Genomic DNA, 12,761 nt, shown 5'->3' with positions numbered 1-12,761 from the left:
CATTTTCTTTTCTTTCACTACAGTGTTACTTGTACAATAATTCAATAAAATCCTCACAAGTACACATTTTATATTAATTTTTAAAAAATACTAAGTAAACAACAATTTATGTTAAGATTATACTACTTAACTGTAAGTGCCCCAAAGAAAAATTACCAAATGTAAAAATACATTTTCTAGTTTATCCGATTCTTTAGCTCTGACATTTTGACTGTACGTATCTATCAGTCAGTCACACACTATCCAAAATGTCCAATTCCTGTAATTTTGTAATCATGAATAATCAATCTAGAGTAGCAGTCCCAAATTCCCAAATCTTGATTTAGAAAAAAAAAAGTAAAATAAATAAATTTCAACTTCTACCTAATTTACAGATGAAAAATCATGATTAATTAGTTTAAACTACAATATCTTTCACTTCATTTATTTACTGCGAGACTCCTGTGAATCCGTGACCGAGTGAGATTCCCCCGTGAAGTTAGGCCAGTTAAGTAATTTTACCATTAGACTCTTCAAATTTATAATCAATCATTGATTGAATCTTTAAAGGAAACTAATGACTAATAATCTTTCAATCCCTCCGCAATTCAGCACATGTCATCATCATAATATTGAATAATGAAAGCTACTCCTTCCTTTAACCATTCCTAAACAAACCCTTTTATTTATTCTAATAACACAAAGCGTGTGACCCTGGTGAAAATTACCCCCATTTAATTTATTTATGTGTCAGAAACAAGTTTTTAAAGGGAAGAAAAACATTAATAAAATATTACACAATATTTTGTCGATGCACCTACTAAAACTATATTCCCTCTTCTATTTCTTTCTTTATATCTATCTAATCTTTGAAAACAAAAATTAGAAAGAATAATAACTGCTAGGTCCCTCAAGTTTTTAATTCTTTAAAACAGAAATACAGCTCGTATATTTGTGTCAAATAAGTCTTTTATTATCCCCATCGAAAATATTGAGTCTTAAAAAAAAATTCACGAGTCAAATACTAAATAATCATTCGAATAAGTTTGTTTCATTTTATGTTGAGATTATGAGTTGTGTCAATTTGCGCAACTAACTTGGATCTGACCACGTTCCTTAAATATCATACTCTTAGGGACTCGTTTAATACAAAAACAAAATATATGGTTTACCCGATAAATTAGAGAAATTTAGGGACTGAATGTGATAAACCATTTCAACCAGCACCCAGTTAATAGAGAACAGAGCAGCAAGAGCTGATAATAAAATTGCAAAAGAGGTGTAAGCATTCTGTGGCTTTGGATTCTTCTGGCAAATCGTGCCTGCCAGCTTTCCGTAGAATGGCTAAATAGCTAGTTTTATTATTAATCTCATTAAAATTCTCAATAAACACAAATAAATATTAAAAAAAGAGTAATCAAATAATCACTCAAGGAAAAAAGAAAAAGAAAAAAAAAAGCTTTTGAGTCATTAAAGTCATTTTTGGCTTTCTGGGTTTGTGACAGTTTGAGAGAGAGCGAGAGAGAGAGAGAGAGAGAGTGCGTGACAGAAATGATGGTGGAGAACTGGAGAAGAGTGTTTGTGTTGTTGGTGTTGTTCAAAGTTTGTATTTTGGGATGGAAGACCAGCTGCATCAATGCTGCCACAGATCCATCAGATGGTCAGTTGTTGCTCATTTTTCTACCTTTGTTTTGTTTGTTTTTGATGTGTGTGAAAGATTTCCATGTGTTAAATCTTTAGCTAAATCTGCATTCTTCTGTAGCTTTTTAGTTTTAATCTGCTGGTGTTTATTGTTTTACTTGTGTTTAGTCAAAACTTTGTGATGCATTTGATGATTTACTTTTCTTTTCTTTTTTGTACAAGCAGCTTGGAATGCTTTTTAACTCCTCTAAGACTGGGAATTTTTTTTTTAAAATTTAAATGATTTAAAGAATTAAAGCTCCTTCGCCGCCCCCCCCCCCCCTCGGTTTTATGATTGTGAGGTCTATATTGAATTTTGGGGATCGATGTCATCAGTTGTATGTGCTTCTAGCCTGATTAGTCCTACTCTACCTTCTATTATTTTAAAGAAACATTTTAAAAAAAAAAAAATTAAGATAATCTTTTCAGTATTTGGAACAAATAACAGCTAGTCTCGGCACTCATAATTTTTTTGATAAGTTGTCCAAGTAAATTTGTCTGTGCATTCCTCTTGAATCTGTTATGTGATGGTATGGACTCTGGCCAATGACTTGTGGGAGGATTAAGCATGTCGGCATTTTGTGTCTTTGCTATACGGGATATCAATTGTTGGGTGTCTGAGAGTAAGAGAGTGTCTATCATGTGGGGTAAATTGAGGATATTTTTGGAGATATCTGTTCATTGTTTGGGACAATGACTCAGAATTCAAGTAATGGGATTTGAACACGCTCTTTTATTGACTTTAGACAACTGCGAGCAGCAATTGAGATTCTACATTTGCGGTATGAAGGAAATACTTCTTGAGATTTGCTGGCATATGATAAGCATAAACATCTTTCCTCTAGTTTATATGTTGAATGAATTTCCTGTGGGATGTGTTCTTTTCTTGTCAATGATATTTAAGTTGCTTTTCCATTTCTAATCCGTTTTTATAACCAAAAAGTGCCTCCTTGTTCTTTTGTCCTTTTTGGCTTTGCACCACAAGTATGTTAAAGAATTTCTCTTAAATTTCCAGATGGAAAGATACAACTTTTGGGTGGAATTACTATATATTTTTATGTATAAAATTTTCTTCTCGTTATCTTGTGAGTAGAGTATAAAATTAACATCTAGAGAAGAGCAATTTTAATGCATTTGACATCTGTAGTGTCTCACAGAGAATATTGTAGTATAGCCTATTGTCCATGGTCCATGACAAGTTTAGAAATAGATATGGAAAAGCTTTAGACTGGTCTATTAACTAGAGTTTCAATTCTTGTGGCGTTAAATGTAGTTATCCCGTTGATTGTATCTTTGGTATGCAGCTTCTGCTCTGAAGATCATGTACAGCAGTTTAAATTCACCATCTCAGCTATCCCAGTGGAGCGCAACTGGTGATGATCCATGCGGGCAGTCTTGGAAAGGGGTTATTTGCTCAGGCCAGCGAGTCACAGAACTGTGATATTCTTACCCCTTTTTTTACTTAATATATTTTTCTTTCAGATGTCATCATCAATTCTGAATTTGAGTATATTCTCCCACCCTTTTCTATCAGAAAATTATCGGGTCTTGGGCTCTCTGGATCAGTGGGTTATCAACTCTCAAGTTTGACAGCATTAACCAACCTGTATGATCAACAGTCTTTTACTTTCTCTTTTTTCTTCTTCAATAAGTGTGATGAATTTCAATTGCAAATGATATAGGACTCCAATGTTTTTAGTTGTTTGGGGTAATTCTTTATTCTTATGTGTAGTAAATATGTAACTACGGTGTTGTACTTTGATTAAATCCTGCAGAGATTTGAGCAATAATAATTTTGGAGGCGACATTCCTTATAATATTCCTCCAAACTTGGAAAGATTGTACGTATCCTATATGCACTAATATCCTCCTTTTTTGTTGTTGTTCTTTCTGATTTGTTTATGATTTACATTCGCTGTTCTTTTGTATGCAGAGATCTTGAAAACAATAAATTTACTGGAAATGTCCCTTATTCCATTTCTCAGATGAAAACTCTTAAATACGTGTGAGTAGGTTTGGAGTTAATTGCTTTGCCACAACTAAGTGGCACATTCAAATGTACTCTTTAATTTTGTTTATTTACTAATTTATTTATGTTTTGGGATGTAGAAACATTGCTCACAATCAGCTTCAAGGTCAACTGAATGACATGTTTGGACAGCTTCCTTCTCTCTCTACATTGTGAGCTCTCTCTCTCTCTCGCTCTCTCTGTGTGTAATAATGGAATCATCAAGTTCTTTGAAGGTTCTTTTAACTGCTCATTTGAGATGTGCCATTTCTTTCTCATGTTTATAAATAAATGAGCCTCTGCTCGATACAGATAATATATCTCTTCTCTCCAGAAGTGCTTCCCACCTTATCAATTTGGTCTTGCTGAAAGACATTGTGATGATATTTTTATTTTGTTTTTCAGAGATCTCTCTTTCAATACCCTGTCAGGTAACCTCCCTCAGAGTTTTAGCTCCCTTTCAAGCTTGAGTTCTCTGTAAGTATTGAAGAGACTATCTTTTGTGGTGTAACTATTTAAGTATGTTGTTTTGTTCCCTCAGTATATTATCCATCCTTGTGCAGGTATTTGCAGAACAACCAGTTTTCGGGTACTATTGATGTTCTTGCCAATCTACCTCTTGATAATCTGTGGGTAACCGGCATATGAATGAATTGTAGAGAAATCATATTTATTCTCTGCTGCCATGAAATCTTACCATTGTGTTATTTGTGTTTGTTTTTCTTAGGAACATTGCGAATAATCGTTTTACCGGCTGGGTTCCTGAACAATTGAAAAACATTAATCTGCAGTAAGCATTGGATAGTATTATAAAATAATATGGTTGATGTGTCCTCAGAAAGATTAAATTCTGATGATCTGAATCATCTCTATTGCAGGAAGGATGGTAACAGTTGGAGCTCTGGGCCTGCCCCTCCGCCTCCACCTGGTACGCCTCCAGCCAGGAAAAATAACCCAAAACACAAATCTGATAGTAATAAAAGCCCTTCAGAAAGTGAAGGTGGAAGCAAGAAATCAGGTATAGGTGGTGGTGGCATAGCTGGAATATTGATTTCCCTGTTTGTTGTTGGGGGAATTGTTGCATTCTTTTTGGTGAAAAGAAGAAGATCAAGAAGGTCATCCACGGATATAGAAAAGCTTGATAATCAACCATTTGCTCCTCTTGCTGCTTCTTCCAATGAAGTACAAGGTAACCGTATGTTATCCATTTCGTTATTCTATTAAAATTGGCATCCAACAATTTGAAAAACTTCTCCCTATTCTGTTTTTAGCATTCTTTATGGGTTTCACTTTGCTGTACTGCAAATGAAAGGAATGTCTCTGCAAATGAGAGGGAGGGATGGAGGGAGAGATGAGGCCAGCAGTAGAGAGTAAAATTTGAACAGAGGGAAAGAGGAGGCTCAGGGTAGAGGGAAAAAATAAACATCTTAATATAGCTAAGGAGTTGCTAAAGTACACAATTTAATAGACAGATGCTCAACTCTCTGGTTCAATACCCAAATTCAAGTTCTAATGATGACAAAATTGTCATCTTTATCTCTGAGATTCAAAATTTTGTTTATGACAAGAATTTTTAACAGTTGGCATTAGTGCTAATGTTCGCTTTATTGTAAATTATATTGCAGAATTGAAGTCGGTACAGAGTTCCTCTTCCATCGACACAAAGACATTTGACACTGCTGTCTCTATAAATCTACGACCCCCACCAATTGATCGTCACAAATCATTTGATGAAGAAGACTTTTCAAAGAAGCCCATTGTCGTCAAGAAAGCTGTTAAAGCTCCCACAAATGTAACATCATATTCTATAGCCGACCTGCAGATGGCTACTGGCAGCTTCAATGTTGAAAACCTCCTAGGTGGGGGAACTTTTGGACGTGTTTATCGAGCACAATTTGCCGATGGAAAGGTATACTTTTCTTAACTATTAAATCCACTTTCACATGTAACTTTCAGGGCATGATAATCGTGTTTTGACCGTGTCGTTTTCGTTTTCATTCATGGTCCAGTCTGAGTTCTTGTTTCATCTAATGATGAATAACTTACTGACGATTATGGTGAACGTAATGCATCATGAGGGGAGAGTATAAAGATTTTGTGTATGAATGAATGGGAGTTAATACACATCATTTACATGTGATGTCATTGCCAATTTGACTCCATAAAATGTAGATTGAATTAAGTGCTGACATTCTCTGCAGTTTACTAACCATAAGAGGAAGTCAATAAGTTGCTTGCTGCAGGAAGCCTTTTTTTTCTTTTCCTCATTTGGATATCTCCAGTGCATTGCAAATGTTGGACTTAACCTTGTGGTTTCTCTTTAAAATGTTTTAGGTTCTTGCAGTGAAGAAAATAGATTCATCTGCCCTTCCCAGTGAAATGTGTGATGATTTTATCGAGATGGTTTCAAACATATCCCAGCTGCATCACCCGAACATAATGGAGCTAGTGGGTTATTGTTCGGAGTATGGACAGCACCTGCTAGTGTATGAGTTCCGTAAAAATGGTTCACTGCACGACTTCTTGCATCTGTCGGATGAAGACAACAAGCCTTTGATATGGAACTCCCGTGTCAAGATTGCTTTGGGGACTGCACGAGCACTGGAGTAAGTTGTCCATGAATAATTGGTTTTTCCTTTTCAAATAAAAGCTGGGACTTCAAATAAATGAATCTTTTTCCTTAAACCTTATAATTGTTGTATAGCAAATATTTGGAGAACTTCCTTGCCCCTCCCTCTCCTTCTCAGCTATTGATCCTTTTATGTATGTACAGATGGTATAGCTTATGCTTCACCTACTGAATTTGGAAATAGGAACTTCAATACCATATCCTAATCTCATTAGCAGAAAGAATATCAATACAAAACTTAGCATCTGTTAGTTGTACTCACAAAGTGACTTTTCAGGTACCTGCATGAAGTCTGCTCACTGTCAGTTGTTCACAAAAATATTAAGTCGGCCAACATATTACTGGACAACGAGCTCAATCCTCAACTTTCTGACTGTGGCCTGGCAAGCAATATGCCAAATGCAGATGAGGTGAATTTTGAGAATGATGCATACTATTGTTTACATGCCATCAGATATCCTACTTTTTCATCTAATCTTCTGAAAGGAAAATTGTTAATCTCACCCACCATACAATCAACTGGTTCAAAATTTGCTTGATGTTAAAGTTCTGCAAAATCAACCGGTATAGTTCTAGAAGTCTTAACACCTACCTTTTCACTATCATAAATTGTTTCTGCTTACTGTTAACAACTTTTGGTTTGGGGGGGGAAGATGTCTCCAGTCTATCCGTATGCATTGTGTATGAGTTAACTGACCTCTGTGCTTGGGCATGCAAAGAGTATGCCTGAGTTGCTCCATTGATTGGAGAAAGTGGTGGATGGAAAAACTTCCCATGTCTTTGTTTGCATGTCAGAATAATGGTTTTGCATTGCTACCACAAATTCAATTGCTTGAGTTGGTTTTCTAGTGGCATACCAAAAACTTCAGAGCCTTTCATGTGCAGGCATTGAACAATGATGCTGGTTCTGGATATGGTGCACCTGAGGTTGCCATGTCTGGTCAATATAATATAAAAAGTGATGTCTACAGTTTTGGGGTTGTTATGCTGGAGCTTCTTACTGGACGTAAACCATTTGATAGGTGAAGTATTGACACTCAAATAATATGGCAATTCCATTATGTTCAAGAATTCCTGAGAATCTGGGAGAACAATAAGATATTTTGCCATTTTTTAATTAATATATTACATGCACATGATTGGCAGCTCGAGGCCAAGATTGGAGCAATCTTTGGTTCGATGGGCAACTCCTCAGCTCCATGACATTGATGCCCTTGCTAAAATGGTTGATCCCGCACTCAAAGGGCTCTACCCAGTCAAATCTCTCTCCCGTTTTGCAGATGTCATTGCTCTTTGTGTCCAGGTAAGTTAATAGTCTTGGTTTTTATCCTGTTTTGCTTCCTGCAATGAGGTTCTGATCCATTGACTCACTGGCTTGTGCAGCCGGAACCTGAGTTTCGACCACCTATGTCCGAAGTCGTCCAAGCATTGGTTCGGTTAGTTCAGCGAGCCAACATGAGCAAAAGAACGATTGGAAATGATCAAGGACCCACTACCCCTCGAGGAGACAACCAAGATACACAAGACTACATGTAGTCTTGAATCTTCAAGTTCTTGCTTTCTTGATTTGGTGATAAAGGCAGCCCGACTAAGCAGTTATCTGTGGTTTCCTATTTTCTACTCTTGAGACCAAAATTGCAGAAGTTACTTTTAGTCTCTCACTCTTTCCTGTGCCATAATATGATACCATTGTAGTTGTTTTGATATGTTAATATTACATAATTGAACCAGTTCATCATCTTTTGTGCCGAAATTGAATTACAGCTTGGTTCACACATCCCTTTTGTGATTAATGTCGGCATTCTTGGGTACAATTTTTACCTAACTCCTTACAAATGAGATGCTCACTAGACCTACACAGAAAGGTGACAGATACCAGAAGTTACATCATTGAGGTCAATGTCCATACCTATATGACAATAGGAAATGTCAGGGAAGGGAAAAAGATAAAACATTAGAAAAGAAATATTCATAAAATAATTTAATTGAATGTTCTAACAGAAATTGGAAAATCCACGTAATTATGAAATCATACAAAATGGTTCTTGAGAGGGCAAATGTTACGCAAACACAGCAAGTTTAAACAACAGAGAATCAAATTGATGGGACAGCCTCTCAAAGGAACTTCATGATCTTGGATAACCCTCTGAGAAGGTGGAACAATTGCGTCCAAGCATCTCTCCAGAAAGAAAAACATCGGAATCAATTGTAGACCATATATTTAGGCGTTGCACTGAACTTTTGATATCCCTTGATGACTTTGTTCACTGCATCGAGGAAGTCTTTCTCTGTCACTGTTTTTCTTCGTGCCCGGATGGCAAACATCCCAGCTTCTGTGCATACACTCCTTATATCAGCTCCTGAAGTAGCAAATCCGTATCAGAAATCTCATAATATGTCTAAATGAATGGAAGTCAGTATGTACTAATTAATGCTAAAGAGGTCCCAAACATATCAATAAAAACCAATACAAAATTCAATTTTCCAGCAGAGACTATCCCTTTAAAAAACACAGCACAACAAAATTTTGGAAATGGGAAACTTGCCGGTGGAATTGGGGCAAAGCCTAGCCAAGAGCTCAAAGCGGATATCTCTTTCACAGTTCATTGTTCGCGTGTGGATCTTAAATATCTGTGTCCGGCTCTCCAAATCAGGAAGGCCAAACTCAACCTTACGATCTAATCGTCCGGGACGCAACAGGGCCGGATCAAGTGTGTCAGGCCTGGAAAACAAAACAACACGACGTATAAGCATTGTGAGTGAAACAAAACTTGTCGCTACATGCAAAATCAAGAATCATGCCATGATAAATAAATGGTGCAACTTCACATTTTCCCACCACTAACCAACACTAAAATTGAGGACCCATCAGCCATCTTTTCTCATCCACTGACCCACAAAACATTTATGTCCTTATGTATGTACCATAAGTGTGGAAAGGCAGCAAATAGTGAATCAATCCATGAAGACCAAAAAGGGTCATATTATATTGAATATTGCAAGGTCGAGGATGTAATTCAAGAGGAGCAACAAGCACTTCATAGAGGATAAAAGATGAGGTCGTCAAGTGAAAATGAGGTACAAACTTCATGCATAACAAGTGTCCTATGAACAGAAGCTCCTTCACCTGTTTGTTGCCATTAGAACTTTGATATTTCCACGAGCATCAAACCCATCAAGCTGATTCACAATTTCAAGCATTGTGCGTTGAACCTCGTTGTCCCCGCCAACACCATCATCAAAACGTGCACCTCCTATAGCATCAACTTCATCAAAGAAGACAATACAAGCCTTCTTTGAACGTGCCATCTGCAGCAGGAACATTATATGGTTAGATTATAAGGCAACATGCAAAGGAATAATTGTTCATGGACAGTTACGAAATACAATCAAAGCATCAAACCTGAAATAGTTCGCGAACCATACGAGCTCCCTCACCAACATATTTCTGTACAAGCTCACTCCCAATCACACGAATAAAACAAGCATCGGTTCTGTTAGCTACAGCTCTGGCTAATAATGTTTTACCAGTGCCAGGAGGACCATAGCATAGAACACCCTTTGGAGGATCAATTCCAAGCTTTACAAATTTCTCAGGATGAAGCATAGGTAGCTCAACAACCTAGACGAAACCAAATTTCTTAATATAAGTACCACTTGCCATTAAAGTTACATCATCTCTCTACTCAATTATACATTCATTATATACTTATGTTGTTCAGGTAATGTATATTTATTGGATAACCAGAGAGAAAAATGACTAAGAGTAATAAACAAGAATAAAATCATCTATACTAACTTCTCGCATCTTTTCAATCTGCTCCTTGCATCCGCCAACATCATTATATGTAACATCTGGCTTCTCTTCCACGGTCATCATGGTCACACTTGGATCAATTTTTGGAGGCAAGGGAATTTGAATCTGATATTTATTTCTGTCAACCCTGCAATGACAACAGAATAGCAAACCCATCAAATATACAAAGTTTCACCATCCAGTTAATAAGCTATTCACAACCGCAAACCATATACCCAATTATTTCAATTGCTTCCCACCTCCAAACAAAATCAGCATCTACAGACATATCTCACAGCTAATAAAGCACATGCATTTGCTTTTCCCACTTTATCATACACATTGACTTGAGATACTATATCACTTAGAAAAAGATATGACCATTTACTCGGCATTAGAACTTATATTGATATCAACATGACTCATGGTAATATGGCATCCTTGCCCAATTGTATAAAAATAAGACTCATAAGAGTAAAGGGAAATTAATTTGAGACAACATACTGTCTAAATGCGCATCACAAGAATTATAAAACCACCTTAATTGAAAAGTAGGAAACTTACCCCACACGCATGCCCTCTTCTATATCCGTTGGGGAAACTTTATCACCAAGCCCAACAACAAACTGAAGAAGACAGTACAAAAAACCAAAAAAAAACAGCTTTTCGATAAACGGAAGCAGAAGAAATAGTTTCTTGAACTAGCAAATATTCATTCTTGAACCAAAACAAAATGGAAAAACAGAAAGAAAAATATATGATTCACACAGAAACCTACAATCACCATAAGAAGAGAAAAGAACACCATAGAAAACAATGTATACCTTTGCAATCTGCTTAACATTTATAACATATTTGGCATCTTCAGAGTTTGGACTGATTATCTTGGTGCATCTTGCTACCTACTCAGACAAAAGAAGCTAATGATTAAGAAACACATAAAAAAAAGAAGAAGTAATTTTAAACCTTATTCCAAAAATAAAATACCTGAAGCGGCTGTTCCTCTTGCATCATCTGCTTATCCGACACAAGATCCCACTGGCTAGGTGCAGCTAATCCCGTATCAGACTCCTTGATACCTATTCAACAAAGAGTCAGTAAACCCAAAAGAACAATAATGAGAACAACAAAGAGCAAACAACCAAGTATAAATTTCATACCACACAGGTCATTGACCTTCTTGGCCATATCCTTTATTTCTTTCTCCGCTTTCTTAATGCTAGTAGAATAAGGTCCTAAACCCTGCATAAAAATACAAACTTCCGCGTTAAGAAACAAAGCCTCAGCTAATCCATAATCAAATATTAATTCCAAGTACAAATTTATCAATTACATTACATCCCCGCACTCAAAACAATCTCATTAGGTCCAAACTTTAATCTTTTCAACAAACCCACAAAAATTAACACCCAATTACCGAAACCCCATCGCAGTAAAACACCAACACAAGCAAAATCTACTATAATTAGCTTCCAAGTTCCAAATGAAGACAAAAACGCTAATTTCACAACTAGATCAAAGACAGAAAAAAAAAAAAGCCTTAGAAAGAAAATAGACGGTACATAGGTTTTGAGAAGAGCGATATCGTCTTCATCGAGAGGCCTAGGGTTTTTCTCGTCCTTGATCTCATCTTCCGGCTCCGGTGCCATGGCTTTGCTTTCCTTTGCTAGCTTGGAAGACTGAAGATTTAAGATTGCTTGCGGAGAAATAAAAGTGCAAAAATTTTTCGGCTTAGTAGGTTGATATTTATAGAGTAATAATGTTTATTAAATTAAAAGGATTCCTTCATAGATAATAATTTACATTTATATATTTTTATTTCGCTTATGCTTGGGAGTTGGAGAGATGCGTGGGCCGGATTTATACTGAGCGGCCCAAATTGGGATTGGGTTCAGGCCTACTACGGTTTGGGATTGAGCCAATTTTTGGCTCCCGTAACTGAAAAAAAACTAACTAATTTGGAATTGGGCCTAAAAGACGCCGAAAAAACGCAAAAACGCGTTTTCTTATCCGTTTCTTGGGAAAACAATGAATTCGCCGCGTTTTATAGAATAAATACTGCCTACTGGTTCCCCGCTGCAGAAACGTTTTTATGCTTCACCTTCAGACTTGAGTGCAAGATCAATCCAATTCCCGATCCCGCCCAAACTTTAGTTACTCTAATTAGCAGTGATGATCAAAACCAATTAACATTGATTTTATAAAATTTGTTGATCTAGAGGACTTAATTTGAAATCCGCATTGGCTCAAGAACACATTGGCGCATTGAAAATGATATTTGCTACGGGCACTTTATTTATGCCTCTTCATTTTGTTCGTTCACACAGGCAGGCTGCATGGCTGGGGGCATTCATCAATCAAACACGCATGATTCAACAACTGCTGCTATCTAATTGGTTTCCTTTTTTTTTCCTTAAAAAATAAAAAAATAAAACTTATGCCACATTGCCACTTGACAATAAAATAGAGGGTCTTGGTCCTCCGTCCTCAAAAGTAAAATCTAAGAATTTTTTTTGAGGTTGTTGAACTATGTCAATGGTTATGGCACTAAGATTGGCTCAACTTGGGCAATCCTTTGTGCCATGGCCATTGACACAGTGATCTACAATCTCCTGTTGAAACAATTCTCTCTGGTTTGATTTATTTCTTGTCCTCTATTTGGGTATTTT

The 12,761-nt window shown here is 36.6% G+C and overlaps 2 protein-coding genes across 3 annotated transcripts; one reads left to right on the top strand and one right to left on the bottom strand.

Annotated features, from left to right (window-relative positions):
* Positions 1–1,401: 1,401 nt before the first annotated feature.
* On the top strand, positions 1,402–8,110 carry LOC18035711 (protein STRUBBELIG-RECEPTOR FAMILY 6). Its single transcript, XM_006426755.2, has 16 exons — positions 1,402–1,639; positions 2,964–3,096; positions 3,194–3,265; positions 3,435–3,500; positions 3,593–3,664; positions 3,769–3,840; positions 4,073–4,144; positions 4,231–4,296; positions 4,395–4,457; positions 4,546–4,856; positions 5,293–5,576; positions 6,002–6,273; positions 6,574–6,706; positions 7,182–7,318; positions 7,443–7,599; positions 7,680–8,110. The coding sequence occupies exons 1-16, from the start codon at positions 1,531–1,533 to the stop codon at positions 7,830–7,832; spliced, it is 2,172 nt and encodes a 723-aa protein (XP_006426818.1). The 5' UTR covers positions 1,402–1,530; the 3' UTR covers positions 7,833–8,110.
* On the bottom strand, positions 7,840–11,866 carry LOC18035705 (26S proteasome regulatory subunit 7). 2 transcript variants are annotated; one of them, XR_002904716.1, is made up of 11 exons: positions 11,655–11,866; positions 11,253–11,334; positions 11,080–11,171; positions 10,917–10,994; positions 10,657–10,718; positions 10,096–10,240; positions 9,700–9,918; positions 9,424–9,605; positions 8,843–9,018; positions 8,332–8,656; positions 7,840–8,205 (listed from the first exon to the last, which is right to left on the bottom strand). XR_002904716.1 is itself a non-coding variant. In XM_006426753.2 (10 exons), exons 1-10 carry the CDS (start codon positions 11,739–11,741, stop codon positions 8,499–8,501), a joined length of 1,281 nt encoding a protein of 426 aa, XP_006426816.1. In that variant the 5' UTR covers positions 11,742–11,866; the 3' UTR covers positions 8,246–8,498. The 2 variants fall into 2 exon arrangements, 1 of the variants encoding a protein (XP_006426816.1); XM_006426753.2 differs by lacking the exon at positions 7,840–8,205 and having other exon boundaries at positions 8,246–8,656.
* Between the last annotated feature and the right edge of the window lie 895 nt (positions 11,867–12,761).

This window comes from Citrus clementina, unplaced genomic scaffold (assembly GCF_000493195.1).
Source record: "Citrus clementina cultivar Clemenules unplaced genomic scaffold, Citrus_clementina_v1.0 scaffold_7, whole genome shotgun sequence".
Taxonomy (NCBI): domain Eukaryota; kingdom Viridiplantae; phylum Streptophyta; class Magnoliopsida; order Sapindales; family Rutaceae; genus Citrus; species Citrus x clementina.
Note: the sequence above shows the minus strand (reverse complement) of the source record. Positions and strands in the feature narration are given on the sequence as shown.